Raw genomic sequence first — 18,553 nt, forward strand, 5'->3', positions numbered from 1 at the left:
TTGTTTTTTCTGCAGGATTGGAACAAAGCTGCTGATCTAAAAGACCTGAAGGAACTGAGTGTCATTTCTGAAAAGACAACTTGTCCTCGCATTCTTATTCTACTAGTGCAAACCTTGAATAGCATGCAGCATAAATAATTCATTGCAGTTTTTAAAGGCTTGCATTGCATTACTCGGTACAATGCCACTGGCTTCATGGATTCTTTACACTTCAGTTCACTTCTCACACACTCTTGTTAGATCTTCAAAAAAATAAATGTGTCAGTTTCAATTTTTTTTTTTTTTTTTTTTTTTTAGGAATTAAAAGGGGCCTTTCCAAATGGACACAGAACATTTAACTGCTATTTATAGGGGATAACAAAACAGCCAATTACAGTTTAGTATTCATCTGAGGATGGGGTTACTTTAAGCAATGCTGAATTGGACAAAAAGAAAAAAAGAAAAGAAAAACACCAATATGAAACACAGAAGTGTTTGATTTTGGGGGTAATTCTCTTAATTAAACAAACATAAACTGAATTAGGTTCCATTACCAGTTTGTCTCTTTGCCTTTCACCATGGATTAGAAATCTACTTCTTCCATTGCCCTCCGGGTACATGACCTTGCAGACGCCAACTCTACTGAGACCGCCTCCTTCTTGCGGTAACCAGCCCCCACTGGAGTCATCTCGGGTCATAACCACAGCTTTGACTCGTACAATATAGCTGTCACTGTAACAGTAACAAAAGAGAAAACTTTGTGAGATCATGCTACCTCTCAGTAGTTTTATTTAGGGACGCATCTAGCTTCCAGGTATTTGAAGAGTTTTGTCAAGAGAACGGGCGCATCACCCATAAGAGATGGAATTTACAGCCACAGCCACTCTACAAACAACAAAAATAGCCCACTCATTTCAGAACCTCAAAACACAAACCAAATAATTGGAAGTGCTTACAACTTCACCCCATCAGGAAGGGACCTTGAAAGGAAAGCAAGCCTTGCAGAAGTCTACAAATGTAGCCTCTGTTGGATAAAGAAGGGGCACAAGTTCTGTCAGCAATTCTTTTTGGTTTGAACTGCAAAAGGGATTCTGGTTTAAGAAATTACAGTGAGCAAAAAAATGCAAGGTTTTTTTTTCTGGGGGGGGGGGGGGGGGGGGGGGGTTGGAAGGAGAGGGGGAGTTAGAGGTGACCTCTCAGGTTGCCAGAATCTAAAAACATTAGGGCTTTTTACAATCAAATTCAACATTTTAAATTTCTATTTGGAAAGTCTTCTGTCAGACATACAACATGCTCCTCTCAAGGAACAACAAACAAACCTTACAGTATCTCACAGGAACATGGTCCTTTGAGATGAGGAACAAGCCACACAACAGGATTCCTTAGGAGAATGTAAGTGCTCTGTGGCACCATGATTCGGTACATAAAATCTTGCACAGTGTCCCATTATTGACCTCAATATCAAGACGACTGGAAACAGTGATCTAAGAATCAGTTTGGATGCTTGATTAGATGAACCTATATACTAAGCGCAGCTTATATATCATATGCAGACTTGAATGAATCCAGTCAAGGAAATCTGAGGACTCCTAACATTGCCAGACTGGTCTCACCACGTTACTGAAAGCAACAGAAGAACATCATTTAGTGTGTAAGTTCAATATTTACTCCTGTCTGGATTTCCTATGAAGGCAAATAAATGGTAGTCCTTGAAGGTAGAGTTGATACATTATTGTTATTACTGGTTGGGGGGTGCCAGTACCTTAGTAAATGCATCCCAAAAAAGGGACAACCCTTGCTTTAGGGAGCTTACAATTTAAGGACAAACCAGGTAGACAAGTAGACTGTCATTGTATGCTTCCACTTACTTCACAGTAAATGGTGTGGCAAACAGGAACTTTGGAACAAATCATTAGGTGGCTTGATGGCTCTCCTTGTTTGGTGGAGACCAATGAAATAGTGCTGGATTTACAATGGATTCAAGCTGCCATCTTCCTCATTTGATTAGTTCCTGGCCTCTCCAAGCCCTGCCTGCCACCCATCACAGCTCCAACTCTACAGAACTTAAACTGATCTGCACAGAAACCACCTAGAACTAGTCCCAAGCCAACATATGCACATTAAAAGCTGTTAAGACACCAGCTGTAATACCACAGAGGCTTCTAATCAGTTCAAAGGCAGCACCACCCATTGCAGTGACCTTTACACTTATGATGCAACTTGTGCACTTTTTGCAAGGGTGGAGGGGGGGCACTGGGTGGGGACTGGGAACACAGCAAGAAAGAAAAAAGTGAAACAAGCCTCCTCTACATGAATGTTAAAAAGAACGAAGAGGACAAATCAGATCACAGGCCCAAACTGTAACTGATCATTTATTCAGCCTCCAAAATCCATGCTCCTTAACATGGCAGCTAAACCCATGTGGCATTCCTAGAGGATCTTTTAAAAGAAATATCATTATTCAGGCATAAGACACGTTTTATCTTTTTTTTTTTTTTTTTTAAAAAGAAGCTGTCAGTATCTGAACAGTTTGACAGTGTTTCCAAGAGCTCAAGAACATAAGTAGTGCCATACTCAGTCTGCTAGGTCTGGACAGTGGCAGAAGCAGATGTTTTAGAGGGAGAACATTGAACAGATAGACCTAGAGTAGAGGTGGCTAACCACTGGTATGTATGCCACAAGTGAAACAGGCATCTTCTGTATGTGAGAGATTGGAGCGGGAACAGGAAGCACCAAGTCAGATAGGGCAGAGAGGAGAAAACAGAGAAGCACCTCAGGCAGGGGGAAGGGACTGGATTTGCAGAGGGCACAGGGATTATCTTGTGGCATTCCTGCCAAAAAGGGCAACTCCCCACTGATCTAGAGTGATGCAAGTAGATGAACCCATACACTAAGCACAGCTTATAAACCATACCCAGGCTTGAATAAATGCAGCATACCCTGTTCATTACCTCTCCCTAGCACCCATCATCACTGGTTTAGAGATGCCAGAGGATACATCTGACTGGGATGACAAGAACAGTCCTTTCCCACTTGATGTCCAGAGAAGCAGCAGCAGCATTCTCTACTCCGTGTTTGGTAAAGCTCTCTTATTTCTGAAGTGGTACCATGCATATTCTGTACTTCACTGTAAAGCATTGCTAGTGGATGTACAAGTTGCAGTTCTCTAAGGTACCCGTATTTTAATGTCCAGTAAATCAACCAGCCTGTTTGCTTTGCCTAGTTACACAGCTCACCAAATGTTTGTTAAAAATAACATCCTGTTTATTTCATGTTTTCCTTTCCCTGGAAGAGCTTATTTTCCCCCTTTAAATAACTTCCAAAAAGCATTTAAAAATAAATCTTGTAGGTAATCCCAAATTACTATCCTCTAGAAACCAAACACTCCTTCATGGTTCTTTGCACCCAGTGGAATTTTACAGACCCAACCAACAAGGTTTGTCTGGATATGGAGAAATAACAGAGGGAGATACAGGATATAAATAGGGTTTTAGATTTTAAAATCTTTTCACTCCCTGCTTCCTCCCAAATAAAAGTCTCTCCATTTCAGCAACCCAGCGGAAGAAACTGATGCAGTAAAGATTTCCTGTAAATACTACAAAAAGTGTGGCAATTTGTGCAACATAAAAATCATCAACTAAAAGGCAGCCTCTTGGCTCACTCAGCACCATTTTGGAAAAAGATAACAAATGATAGCGAGGGCCCCCCCTAAAGTCATGTTTGTTCTATGCTTCAACCAAAGGATTAGTAGGGAACAGGAAAACCTGGTAGAAAAACAGAGATTATTTTTCCCTTGCATCCCCTGGATCTGGGAAGGAGGAACCTCAAAAGCACTAAACATATCAGATATCTGTGAGACTACTAAAGGCAGATGGGAAAGTTTCATCTGGCAGAACCCAGAATATGGCTCATGTAGAAGCCCGAGCATTGAGGCTATAAAGGCCTGGACAGATGCTCTGTAGATTCCAGGTAAGAACTCTTTTTCCGCAGGGAGCTTTAAAATACCCACCCAGACTTGAGAGGTCCCCAAAAATGAAAGTTTTGTCAAGACTGACAAAGAGAATTCTAACACCCAAGACACTACTTCCAGCAGTAAGAGTTAGCAGTCACATTGTCTATTGTGTAGTGGCACTGTTCTGATGAAACTTCCCCAGACCAATTCCTGCTTGGATCCATTTTGAATTTACCGGTGCTCAGGTTCCTTTCCTGAAGATGCGTACAGAACAGCTTCAGAAGTACTATTTAACCTTTTAGCATGGATTGCATTTCCTTTAATGCATGTTTGCAGAAGCAGTGTTTGAACTCCCCTAAAATTTCACCATTGTTTTTCCACTGGTCCCATAAAAAGTCTTCCAACATATTTCAGTGTTGTTAGGAGCTGCTTTGCTTTATTTGCTTTCCACAAACAGAGCTACTTAGGGGGATGAGGAACACAAGTTACCATGAGGCAAAAAGGGTAGAGGATTACTACATCTCACCTGCCCTGCAGTAAATGCCCCAGACTAAGTGAAAGCTAATTCACAACAGCTTAGGTCTTCCATCAGATTCCTTCAAGATTTAAATTTTTTGTTCCATTCCAAATGTTCCATTTTCTCAGATAATTCTTTCTGCCCCATCATCATCGACAGGCTTCACATCTTTTTTCTTGGTTAAAGAGGATGTACCTCCAGGTTTGAGCCCTCCCTACCCATTGTATTTACTTTCCAGTCCTAAAGCAAGTCAAACAGATTTCATTATCATATCTAAGCTGATATTGTAACCTATGTCTCTTATAACCTTTACTACCAGGCCTCCAATTATAGCCAACTGTTTAACAGCTGTTTTACTGGGTGTTTCAATTCAACATCCACCCTGGGAAAAGAGGGACGCTTTGCTAACTAGAACTGAAAATTCTTGTTTTGAGCCATATTTTTGGAAGTGAGTAGGTTTGGACAGTTCCTGGCATCAACCACGAATGCTCTACAAGCCTGATCCAAGTCCAATTATAAGCCAACCAGAGCTCTGATAAGTTTTAATCAGGCCTGATACTTGGAGATGAAATGAAGCAAAAAAACATCACTACGAGAAAAATCACACAACTGGCACAGGAATAAGGATGCAAATTAAAACCACACAAAACTGTAGGATGAGGAAGACAGCCACAACAGAAAAATTTAATTCAAAGAATCTCTCTCTGCCTGCAAATCAGGTGAGCAGGTACATTTGCTTAACTTGTTGCAAGTGACTAGACCCTAGTTACAGAAGCTAATATGTTTGTTTGCAGACCTCTGAAGTCCAGATTGATAGAATCTGGCCTTAAAGAACCAAAACAAAATAAAAGATCAATTTCAAAAGTCAGTTCCCCCACACACCACTGCATTTGCCTCCATGCTATTTCGGAGAATTGTAAAGAGCTCTACACACAGAGAACCATAAGAGCCTAAACTTCAGAGGTTTATGGGTTTTTTTATTAAATTACATCTATTGCTGTCTGCCAAAGCTTCCTTTTTGCAAGGTGGGAAGCTTACTGAATTGATTCTCTAATACAGTGAGTTGCACTCCTGTTGACCGCACTCGTAGGAGGTCAGGTTTACACTGTACACTCCTTAGAGTAAACAGGATCTCCTCCCAGGTATAAGACACGGTATGCTCACTATTTCCAAACATATAGACTATTTTATGGGATCTGGGATGATCAATTATTCTTTGGCTTTGTGGCTATGTCACTAGGATGGGACTTAGATGACCAAGGTTCAGGTTCCCAATTCTGGTCATAAAATAAAATCTAGATTGGAGTTTGCTGAAAGTTTCTACCTCCAAGATTAAAATAAGCAATACTTTTATATCCCATGACACTGTCAATAAACAAATGGGGAATGCTAACATGCTACAGTGACATCCATTAAAAGAACCTCACCTCATTAGCCTGGAAAGTGATTATTTTCTTCTTAATATAATTTTGTATAAATGTATCACACGTTGACTAGCTGCAACCAGTTAAATATTCCATAGTTTAACAAACAAACAAAACACTAAGTTCAGAGCAACAAGAAATTTTAATTTATAGAAGAAAAATGGGATCTTGTATACAACAGCCTTTTACTATTACTGTGCTGCATTTGCTTTTAGAGAAATATAAATCAAGCATGTAAAATATTTGATTAGTTTCAGTTAATGGCATATTGATTACCATTAAGATTAGGTAAATGCATGTCTTTCATAGTAAAGTAAACCGCTAAGGAACCAGAAGTGGCTTTAATTCCTTCTATTTTATTGGCTTCTAAAACTTTAAGAATGACCTAATTGTTCGGTTTATGGCCTATATGCTATTCAGTCTGTGAAATATATTCATAAGGACAAGTCATTAGTTAATTGGAATATTTAGCTATTTTAACCATAATGATATGTCTTAAACAGTGTTCAAAGCTCTAGAAGAAAATCTCTCTTCAGATTATCCAGCTGTATGGCAGGATGCCAAGCCTTTCTATCACTGTTTCAAGGTTGTTAGCCCCACCCAGAACAAAAACCATAAGGACTAAAAGGTACTGTGGAAAACCACATGCTGTTTTTATTGGAAGGAAAATATAACTTGTTTAAAATGACAGCTCCTGGGTATACTTTTCTTTTGAAAACTAGTAAGATTTTTTTGAGATAAAAAGGAGATAAACGAACAACACTGTAACAAGGAAATTGCTACTACTACTAAATTACCAATATTGCAAACTTTTTCTTAAAAAAACAAACAGATTTATGAAAAGACAAGATGTACTGAGAGTACTTGCAATACAGAATACATTTTACTTTAAATTATCAAGGATACCGCAGAATTGCTTCTTGAAGTGTGAATGTGGTGGTTATTACACAACACCTATTTGCATTAGCTATATCAGTTAAAATAAATACACCATAATGAAAACCAAGCAAGTAAAAAAAACAAACAAACCCGTAAATCCTGCTAAGTGCCTACAATGGATCTTGTGGTAATTCACTATCCAAGATTAATAACGAGGGTTTAATGTTGCTTTTGTCAGGTGGGTGAAAGATCTTCCCCTTCAGATTTGGGACCGGGGAAATAAGAGGCTTGAGTATTTTTCTAACTACTAGTCCTTATTATGAGAAGCCAGTTTCCTCCCTCCCTTTCCCCCAAGCCATTCAGCTCTATGTCTGTAAGGTCTGCTTCCCTTCACAGTTTGATTAATCTGCTTTCTACCTCTCTTTCCCACACCCTACCCCATTTGACAGTGATTAGAATTTCATGACCCTGCTGAATTATTTTCCTCCTCAGCTGGTGACTTGGAAAAAAGCAAAAATAAAAAGGGAGAGATAAATCCGGGGTGAGATGGAAGGAATACAAGTTGTTTGCAATCACGAACTCAACCTCTGGCACATGACCTATTTAGAGATCTACAAAGGGCACACTTCAGATTTTTTTTCTCTTTAATATAAAGTCTCGTTTTGAAATATCATCCTTGAAACTTTGCTGAAATTTCTCCCTGCAGTTTTCTCTTTTCTACCATTTAGCAAACAGAATTTGCCCATTGTTCAATGTTGCTTCCACTGCTGGCTGTCATCAACCACTAAAAATTCTAATATCTATGATGTTACCACTGTCCTGGAAATGGGGTTTGTTATTTAAATGTGTAGCCTCTCTGAGATGGTTTTAGTTCAGAGGCAACTGAATACCAAGCAGGAGTCCTTAAAACAAGTTCTCTTGCGGCAAGGCATGGAAAGGACTCTTCCAATCTAATGGATTACCATTTTAAAGGTACAGCCACTTTTGGGCCAATGCTCTTTTAAAAAGAATGGTCATATTAAAAAACAAACAAACAACAACAACAACAAAACAACCAACCCAAAACAAGCACTGTTTCCTCCAATTCCTGTTCCTCTCCACCTCTTTTAAAAGACAGATCCTAGGATTACATTTGTAATTGCTAAGAAGTCTAGCTGAAGTTTAAAATGTACTTACTACTTTCCTTTAATCATTCATTAGACTTTTAATGTCTAAAATACTTCCTCTGGAAGAGTTATTTCAAGTGTACCCTTTACAAGCTGGCAATTTTTTCCTACAAGTTATATTTGTATAACTGCTGTTCCTCAACATGAATACCAGAGCTAGCCATGTTCTCTATTTCTCCTCTACCCATCTCCTTTTTACGTAAGATGTACAAGGCTTCCCAGAAATCAGCATCGTAGAAATCAAAGTACATTGCTCTACACTGAAGATTTGAGATACAACTTTTTTCTCTACTCACTTCCCTGTTTTGTAGATTCCTCACAGGTAGAAAAAGCAGATTACATGATCAAAATATTTTCTCCTTTGAGTGTTTGTCCATACACACATTATATTTGGCTGCACATGAGCTCAAGCTCAGAGAACGTTCTGCCCTAGCAGTACTCCTACAGTATACATAGGCTCTTTGACACTGTTGGCTCAGTTAGACTTTCAAGCAGGGGTGGGCAAAATGCGGCCTGTGGGCCAGATGTGGCCTGCCAGGCCATTCTATGTGGCCCACTCCGCCCAAAATAATTGCCTGCCCCTGCTTTAAAGTTATAAATGCTCAAAGTCCTTTATGGATATAATGCCTCTGGATTCTTGGGAAGACCTTACTGCAACCAGAGGGGCCACCTGCAGCCAAAATGACCCTGACAAGCCACTCTAAATGTAGCTAACACTTCATCTCTCAATGGTAACAGGGGTTGTTTTGAGATGGGCATCCTGGCTCCATGGTTTTCATTTCCTTAGGATGATTGCATAATGCAGTAGAGAACCTTCCCTTTAAGGAAGCAAAACTTTTCAGCTCTAACACAGACAAGAAACTGCACACCTTAAAGGACAAGGCCACACTCCACTTCTAAGGTGTTTGATACACTTGCCTCAAAGAGAAAGCACAGACACCAATCCTATCCCCACTCACAAAGCACACCATTACTACATCTTCTGCTCGCCTTTTATGTACTGCCCCCCCCCCCAAACCTTGTGAGGAAGCAACAAAGCTTTCACAAGAGAAAAAACCCACTTCCAGCAACATTCCCTTCAACTCACCATTCCCAAGCAATAGGCCAAGTGTTGGTTGGAATGGCTGACAGATAAACTCTATTCTTTGGGGTACCATCCCCCTCCCCCACAACCCACATGCACACACTTTCCCTTTGGCCTGTTTCTAGTATGCCTGGACCTACAGTCACAATAGACCAATGGGTCCTTGATACCATAGAGTTAATACCTTGCCCCCATTTATTCTTATAATCACCCCTTTTTAGGGACGAAACCAAGACCACAACCAAAACATGGTTTTTCTGTTTGGACTGAGTGTTGGACCAAATTTATGATAAGAATACATTTTATGGGGATGTTACTCCCTTTCAGCTTATATCTAACTTTTATTCACTTCAAAAATTGGTTGTCCCAGGTTTCTTTATGGTCAGCGTAGGTATAACCAACCTAAACCCTCTCCGCCTCCCCAAGATTTCTCATTCTTTGGGCAAAGACCCAATATTTTCCTTGGAAGGACAAAGAGCCCTTTAAATCAGACTTGGAGACTGAGCACTTTGGGACTGCTGATAATATTATTGATTAGGCAGTAACAAAAAAAGCACACCTACTACATTTTAGTATAAACATGACATGAAAATGGTCAAGATATGAAAACGTTAAAAAAAGAGTAGAAAAAGAAAAGGAGGTGTGGTAAATTTTAATATACAGTTATAGCTTGTCAAAGTGAGGCTGTCTATATGTATGAAAAGCAAGTATGTATGAAAGTTTGGAGTTCTATTTGTGCTCATGTCTGCATCAACACCTGAATGTATTTGAGATATTCTTTCTATAAATGTTATTCTAACAGCATCGTTTGTGATATTTCAGACTAACCAAATCTGAAGTCTGAAAACAATATGGTTTGCAAGTGCAACACAAAGGCAGAGAGGATGTGGTACTGGAATTGTAATTTTTCTTTTAGCCAAACCAAACACAGAAAAGAGTATTAACTGACCTTAAAAATGCCTCAATCAAGTAACAAGCAAAGTGATTTGGTCTACCGATACTGACAGAATGCTTTACTACAGAGGTTTCCTCACTGTGGTACATGTACCCTTGGGGGTATGCAAGGCATCTCAGGGGGGTACTCAAGAGAAACTGTGTAATGATGGATTTATTTTTTATAATAACTGGCACTTAAGGGGTTAAAATATAAAACATAGGGGGTAGGTGGACAACTGGTAAATCTGGAAGGGGGTATGCAATAAGGAAGAGTTTGGGAACCTCTGCTTTGGTACATGTCCAGCAACATTCTCCATAAAGATTTTCTTAAATAATGCCTTATACCTTCAGTAGCAAATAACCTTTTCCCCACCTATGGAGCTCTCCGATTCTTAGTACTTACTCTACCCAAAACTTTCCTTCAAGCTCTGACACCAATTTTCTCTCCAAACTCTTTCATTCAGCTCCATGACAATGTCCAGCTATTCGTCTGGGGGTTTTTTTTAACCTGAATTTTATTGCATTTACAGTACATTTATTTGTAAGACAACAGATAGATTCTCCGGCTTGCATGATACTTTCTTCCTGAGCTGCTTTACTCCAAACAAAGTCCAAACACTTGAGTTTAGCTCATAGTCTCATTCCTCAGGATAGGTTTTCACAACAAACAGAAGATGCAGAAAAGCTTGAACTAACGAAAGCTCTTGCTACTTCACTGGCTTTCCCCACAGAAGCCTCTGTAAACAACTCAGTAGAGACTGATTTTGGGTTTTCGCTGTGGGTCTCTCTCCTGCCTCACTGACCATATGCTTGTTCCCAAGTCATTTGTCTGGAGACTACATAAGCTGCATACTGACTTCTAAGCAGCCTGGCAGGGAGGCACTCCAACTACGGCGCTTTATACAAAGCACCATGAGCTACAGTGCCATTGAACCCAAAAAGCGCTTGCCTGTTGGGGGGTAGGGGAGACTCTAAGCCTGCCTGCACTGGCCTAGGCCAGCAGGTAGGGACGCTCGAGCAGCCCCCCCAAGATGCTACTGAACCAACGCTCTCCCCAGGTCTGCCTTAAAGCACCCCTGTCTGATACTACACCAGATGTGGGATACATTTTAATGTGATCAGACATTTTAAAAGTGCTCTGCAACTTTGTTGTTTTATGGCTACAGAGAACTTTGGGGGGGCCCTCATAGCACAAAAATGTAACGTCTGTACATACCCAAAGAAACTCAGACTCCAGGTAACTAGAGCCCTGGTATGCATGTGTGCCCTTCCATGCTTCATGTACTTTTAAATATCTACCCTAAAACAGAATTGCATAGGGTTTGCAAATAGTAAGGTTCCAAACATTAATGTTTCTCAGTACCTTTTCAGATGACTGAGCATAGCTGTAATTGTGATTAACAACTGGGGGCACTGAGGTGGTCTATGGCATTTGGACAGTCTTACTGAGAGGGACTGTCATAGACTAGAGAGAAGGGTCTTGCCACTGATCCTTTGAGACTTGGTCTGTCAAGAAGACCCATGGGGGAATAAATATCCTTGTCCACCCTTCTAAACATGAAGGATCGGAGGGATGGAAGAGGTCTGTGACTCCGTGAGGGAAAAACAGTTTCTAGGCTCATAAATTTAATGAGTCTCCCCAGCCAATTGGGGAAATGGCTTGAAAGACTGGTGATAGGAAAGGCTACATCTCCAAACAACGGCTGACAAGTACTCTGCAAAGGCGAGGCAGCAGACATAAATCTTGCCCTGAAAGGATTTCCTGGAAAGGACCTGTGACAGCACAAGGCAAAAGGGGTCTCTGTTTAAAATGACTGGTACAGGGGGCTGGGGACTTGTACATGGGTCTGAGCACTTACCCACTAAGCTGTGCTATGTGAGGGTGACCAGCAGTAATAAATGCTGAGCTTTTCTGCTGTTTGAAAGAATCAAGATAGCCCCTGGTGCAAACTGGATTGCTGCAAAAAGGTCTGCATTTTACCTTGTCCATCATGTTGCACTGTGGAGGTGAGCAAAAAGTTTCAAGTTGCTGGAAACAGGATGAGCAGCTGTCACCCAAGCAACACTGCTGCACTTTGCTCTAATGATTCTGGAACAGAGCTGGGAAAATTCTCTTTTTGGTTTTGATTTCATTTTTCTGCTTTGGAGCAGGGAGCACGCCTGGAACTGCCTGCTTGCATCTGTAAAAGACACAACAAAAACTTGCCAGGTCTTCAGAAGCTGGGCCAGACCCCTTCCAGCTAATGACAGATAGGTCTTGTTTTGCTTCCAAAGCTGTAAATAAGCTAGAGACTGGCTGACAAAAATCTTAGTAGGAGAAAAATGTTTTTGAAGGAAAAAACAAATAAACAAGGACCCTAGAAGCAATCATTCACCAGGGTGAGAAGATACTGAAAATGCGTATCTTAAAACAGGTATTTAAATAAGCCCTTAAATGAAAAGGGAAGGAATTAAACCTTTAAAACAAAGGGTTTCTTTTTCCTACTGTTTGTTAAATATTTAAGTTAAAAAACAAGTTTTAAATAGCTTAAGGGAAAAACAATGAATTTTAGTCAATTTCTCTTGAATAATATTTTCTAATCCTACAAGTTTACCAGAAACCTGGAGTTTTAAAGAAAAAGAGGGGAGAATTTTAAGCCTCAAAATATTTCATATAATATACACAAAAGCCAAGAGACAACAGCTTCTGCCTCAAGATTTTAACTACTTTGATGAGAAATGTAACTATTTTACATTTGTGCTGACAAAGACTAATCAAAATGGCTCCACTACCCCTCCCAATTCCATACACTGCACTAGTGAACTTCTGAAATGCCCCAGAATGCACTGCTTCTGAGAATTATGCCAGAAATGGTGGAATAAATGTTTAGAGTGTACTGTACCTGAAATAATTCAGGTTACTGAGGACAGAGGACAAATTGGCAAGGCTGCTCAGGAATGGTCTGTGCTGGGAGATGTTTCCATTGATGTAGTTACAATAGTATAAAGCTCTAATGAAGGCCTGATGCCCTCATGCAGTTTACCTTGATGATACATAGCTGATCCATTTGGGTTTAAGATGGTGAAGCAAAGTCAGTTCAACTGCAAACAGTTCAGTTCTCTAGAGCATGAGCTTCTCTGTTCTCTTCCTTGCTCCATCTCTCTTATCAAGAACACAAACTGTTATGAAACAGCTGTATCTGGGGAGTCAGGATTTCAGAAGGCAGTAGACTACCTTAACGACTGCAATTCACAGAGCTGGCATCCGGCTTTAAAGCAACCATCTAAATTGCACTCAGCAGAAGAATGTTATGGTATCAGAGGTTAAAGGTGGAGAGCATTTATTGAGAACAGACAAAGAGAGGGTTGGATCCAATGAAGAGGCAAATAAGTAAAGCTCCATTCAGGTCCTTTAGTAATTTCCTTTCATTCATCTTGCGCACTAAGATGATGTAATGTTACAGGAGAGAACCAGGCTGACTCCAGTATTTTAGTAAAAGCACATCTGCCTGGACGACCAGTATTACTATTTTTCCATTTGCTTGGAAAAGCAAAATTCACCACTAGAGATGAAATCTATTCTCAACTGCTCATAGGGAACAGTTTAATATAGCTTTTCCCATGATTTTTCCACCTGCCATGATCTTCCTATACAAGTCAAAACCCAGTGTTGGCTGCATACCAGTTAAATCTCTGTTTTGAAGAAGCTTTCATGTTCGTGAGGTACACCGTTTCTCCCACTGTGAATGTTTTAGCCTAAGGCTTGGCCTATGCTTAAATTCTGCTGGCGTGGCTATATCGGGTAGAGGTGTGGGGAAAAAAAAAGTAACACTCCCTTTGAGTATAACCACATCAGCCAGAAACCCTTACATAGAGGCAGTCCTACCGGCCAAGCAGTTGGTCCTTCTGACAGCAGAGCTTACTCCATTCAAAGTTAAACTACAGATACAAGGTAAAAAACTCTTGCTGGTCTGAGCAGTCTGTTCACTAGCAGAGAGTTTGCTGGCATAGCTCATGTAACTACCCTGGCAAATCCTCTTAATGTACAAGTCAAGAGCTGTGGCCTTCAAAAAAATTGCAAATTCACTTTCTGGAACAATCAGAAAAATCAGTTCAGAAATCCAGGTTCTAAGGATTTCAAGGACTTCCTGAGAAACTGATTTTGTTATACAAGGCTGGTATTTCATATACAAAGCGTCTAGACCTTCTGGTTCTGAAGATATCTTTCTAAATATAGCCAGTTTTGTTACATAAGTAGACAGATTGAAACAATACTACAGATATGAACTACTTAATTGCTTATCAAAAAAATCCCGGTAATGTCTTCACGGAATTTGGGCTGGCTATATAGCAATATTTGCTGTGGTACATATTAAAATGTTGAATTTGTACAGTGACAGTTGTTGAGAAATATTTAGGATCTTCTAGAAGACAGATTTAAGACTGAATACCTGCCATTTGCTCTTCGATGCTGCAGTACCAGGAAACAGAGAGAGAAAATGGACTAAACTGAAGAGCAAAGGAACTGATTTAGTGCTTGGACGTCTTTTTTTTTTTCAAACCAACCGTAATCTTTAAGTGAACTCAGAAGAGTAGAAGGGACAGCAGCTAGACAATGGGTGGGCAATTATTTTGGCTGGAAGACTACTTAAGGAGTTTTGCTGAGCGCTAGAGGGCCAGAGGATGAGAGGAGGTGGAGGGTGCTGACCCAGCCTCAACCCCCTGTGGCAATTTACATTGTCCAGGGAGGGGGCAGCCTGGGGAGATGCCAATTTATCCTCATCTGGCTTATCTGCCCCACACCTACAGCTGGATCAGTGGATGGAGTAGGTGAGTCCTGGTGCCCACTGGAGGGATAAGCAGGGAGCAGATCATGGCTCTGCCCCAGGCCTCCTGCTATAACCACCTATCTGTCCCACTGCCCTATCCCAAGATGAGCATACCCTGCCTATGGGGGTCCTAGGCTAGTTTCCATGGAGACCTTGCCCACCTACTCCATCTGGCACACCTGGTGGTGGCGTGGGGCAAACAGGGTCCGGTGGTGGCAGGGCATACACCTGCTCCCAGGTGGTGGTTGAGGGGGCTGCCAGGAAGCCAAGTGTGGCCACACCACCACCTCCATCCTGCTGCCCACCCCCTAGACTACAGCTCCTAGCATGCCAAAGAGCCATATGTGAGGATAGAGAGGGCTGCTCCAGGCAGAGCCTCCACACCTGGTAGAACTGGCCTTACTCACTATGGCCAGGTCTACCTCTATGCCTGAGCCAAGTGGGGCTAAGGGATCTGCCGCCAGCCAGATTAAATCACTTGGCGGACCAGATGCAGCCTGTGGGCCATATCTGCCCACCCCCGGGCTAGATGGCTAAATGAGAGGTGCATTACACATGGACAGAGAAATATTTTTAAACTTTGTAAGCAGCTCATTTTCAGTACAGTATTTTTACTCATACATATTGTCAGTTTAGACTCAGGTATCTGAACTTCTCAATCTTGCTAGGTCTTCTCCTAAATGGGTGATATGCATTGTTTGCTTCAGTGTTGATTTTAAGACATGCAAACATTTTAAGATTCATTACAGGTCATTTTACATATGGTAAAATTTTAATATCAATTTTAAGCAGAGGGGCACTGATAGAGATTTTGGGGGCCGATACCGATAGCCAATTTTTAAGGAGACATCAGTCAATACTGATCTGATTTTCAGTACAGCTGCATGCAGCTGGTAAGTCTGCTGTGGTGGAAGGGGAAGGGGAAGGGAAGGGCAGGGGGGCACAGATCAAGGTCCCTGCAGTGAGGGAGGGAGTGGGGCTGGGGCAGGCACTGCGCAGAGCTGCAGCTTGTCCAGGGTGTGTGTGTGTGGGGGGGCTACAGTGAAATTTGGGGTGGCTGCACCCTCCCTCTCAGCACCACTGCCTGCCCTGAGTGCAGCCCCCCATGTGCCAGGAAGATCTGCACCTCCATGCCCCTTCCCTCCCCATCCACCACAATAGACTTTCCAAGCTGCCTATGTGAACGTGCATTTATCAGCCAAATTACTGGCCACATCAGGCAGATTTCTGATACAATCAATTTTCTTTACATCAGTGCTGATCCGGTATCACACTGATGTATCAGTGCACCTCTAATTTTAAGCAGCAGTTCTGAAGCGAATTTTGGAGCCACTCTCACTGAAACTTCTTTCAGGGTAGGCAGTGATCATGGTGTGCTATTTATTTACCAACATCTTAAATCATTTAAACTGTCCAATTATTTAGTTAATCATTTCCAGTTTTATATAAAACTTTCTGGAAAACACACTCAAGCAGTGGCAAAGACTAGTTTTCTTATAAGTAAATAATTTTGAATGTTTTATCTTATTTGACATTAATAATGCAATGGTAATTGCAAACAGAACATCAGAATTGCCCTTTATTGGCTCAGACCATAGGTCCATCTTGCCCAGTATCTTGTGTCTCAGTGCCAGAGGGTGGATGCTTAAAGAGATAGCCAGGGTCTCCCCCGGACTCTTCCTCTCTCACTGACAGGCTCCAGCATTCAAGGTCTAGGAAGTTCTAAGTCAGAGGCTGTACCCCTAACTCCCATGCTCAACAGCTACCGATACCTCTTTCCTCCAATAACTTGTCCAGTCCCTTTCTGAATATCACTAAAAACTATCAGCTTCCACAGCATCTGGTGGCAATGACAGCCATGCTTTATTTACATACTGCGTGAGAAAGAACTTCCTTTTGTTAGTTTTGAATTTACTACCTACTTGTTTCATTTTGTGACCCTTAGGTTCTTGTATTGTGTGAGAATAAATAATAAATCCCCATTTACTTTCTTTTCATCTTTGAGTATTTTGTCTATCCTCATCATGCCCTCTCCCCCTGCCCCACAGTGTCTCTTTTCTAAATTGAATAGGCTGTCTCCTTACATGGAAGCCCCTCCATGCTGCTAATCACCCCTGTTGCCCTTCTCTGTACCTTCTCTAATTCTTCCATAACAACAACAAAAATGCCTATTGAAGCCTCCAATAATATCTAAGAACACTATGGATTTGGGTATAGAATCCTCACTGATTTCAACAACCTCCCTCCTACCACTTCCTATTGCTCATTATTATTATGGTTTGTTTTAATTAGCAAGTTACTGCATGACAGATGGCATGCATTTCAGATCATATACAAGATAAATGAACTGGGCTTGTTTGGTACATCCAGACCCGTAAACAGAAAATTTGTTCAAAAAAACTGCACCTTGGACCCCACTTTCCTTTTTTAAGCAAGCACAACTAAATTTCATTCTCATTTTTTGGAGTACCTATTGGTCATAAACATTCCAGAGTACTGCTCTGATTAAAGGATGCAACCAACACAGTTTGACCAAATACTTACTGGCAACATAACTAATGCTAGCTAGAACGTAATGATGATTTCAAAAAAAACAAAAAACAGAAAAAAACCCTTTAAGGGAAGTGCTGGGATAACCGTTATTCCCATTTAACAACTGGGAAAACAGAGACATAGACATGCAAAAGATCCTTACCCCTACAACCACGCTGCAGTAGAACAGACTGATGCAAAACCTCCCAGACCTGTGCCATACCCCTTCAATCCCAGTTTTACCAGTTATCATATATACTAGTCTTACCACAAGCAATGGGAACAAAAATTCATCAGCCCAGCCAGACATCAAATACCCCATTATTCCCTACAACATTTAGTTTCAGGGATATAAACTACAGGTCCCAAGCTAGGTATTATTAGTTAATCTGGAAAGGGAAATTTATGCAATCCATATGTTAAAATATTTAGATGACTGAAAAAGGAGTGGTATGCAGAGTTTTGAAATCCACAAAACAGCAATTCACACAATTTTAGAGCGCACAAGAAATCCACCCCCCTCCTCCATTCAGCTCCATTTTGGTGACTGGATCTATCATTTCAATGTGAAGCCCACTGCAATGTTACAAGCTGCTTTGTAAAAATATTTTGCAGATTCAAAAAGCCTATTTCAATAATATAGCACATGTTCAATATGGTTCACAAAAAGAAGGGTGTATACAAGGGTATAATCACCATTTCATTAAATTTTTTGGACAGGTAAATACATTTAAAGAAAATGCTCCTATGCATAAAAAAAAAAATTACATTCCTAAACCATACAAACATTCAGTTCTCCCTCGGACTCTCCCTAATTCCCCTAGCCCAAAAACTGCTGGCCATAAAGGGGAAGCATCCACCAGGACAAGTTGTTTCCTAGGCAGCATCTATTTTCTTCCCTCTCAGCACTTTATGAAAGGTCGCACATTAGAGGATTGATATTACTTCACCAAAACTGACATGTGAAACATGGGAAAACACACTCTCCACAGACTAAATCATACAGTATTTACTTACAAATTATATAAAGGCATTAAGAGGGGGTGGGAGAGATGCAGAAGGAAGCACGAAAACAAAATCGTATCATGAAGAAAATACACATACCTGCAGGGAGATGCCATTTCTTCTACATTTTATACCCAGAGTGCTCTGTTTTACCATTATTGCCACTATAAACCTCCTGATAAAATAGAGTCTTTTGCTGACCTGAGTACCAGCTGGTTGCCTGTAAAGTGGCTTCCCCTCCCCATGTATGATTCAGCCTCCTTGACAAATA

The 18,553-nt window shown here is 40.9% G+C and overlaps 1 protein-coding gene across 1 annotated transcript in view; it reads right to left on the reverse strand.

Moving 5' to 3' along the window:
• The window catches only part of SPRED2 (sprouty related EVH1 domain containing 2), a 100,290-nt gene that overhangs the window by 42,903 nt on the left and 38,834 nt on the right, over positions 1 to 18,553 (reverse strand). Inside the window, exon 2 of the mRNA XM_090050903.1 lies at positions 534 to 711. Within this exon, the coding sequence (XP_089907029.1) occupies positions 534 to 711 (178 nt within the window). The remainder of the gene's footprint in view (positions 1 to 533; positions 712 to 18,553) is intronic.

Source organism: Crocodylus siamensis, chromosome 1 (genome assembly GCF_052110815.1).
Source record: "Crocodylus siamensis isolate JL-2025a chromosome 1, ASM5211081v1, whole genome shotgun sequence".
NCBI lineage: Eukaryota > Metazoa > Chordata > Crocodylia > Crocodylidae > Crocodylus > Crocodylus siamensis.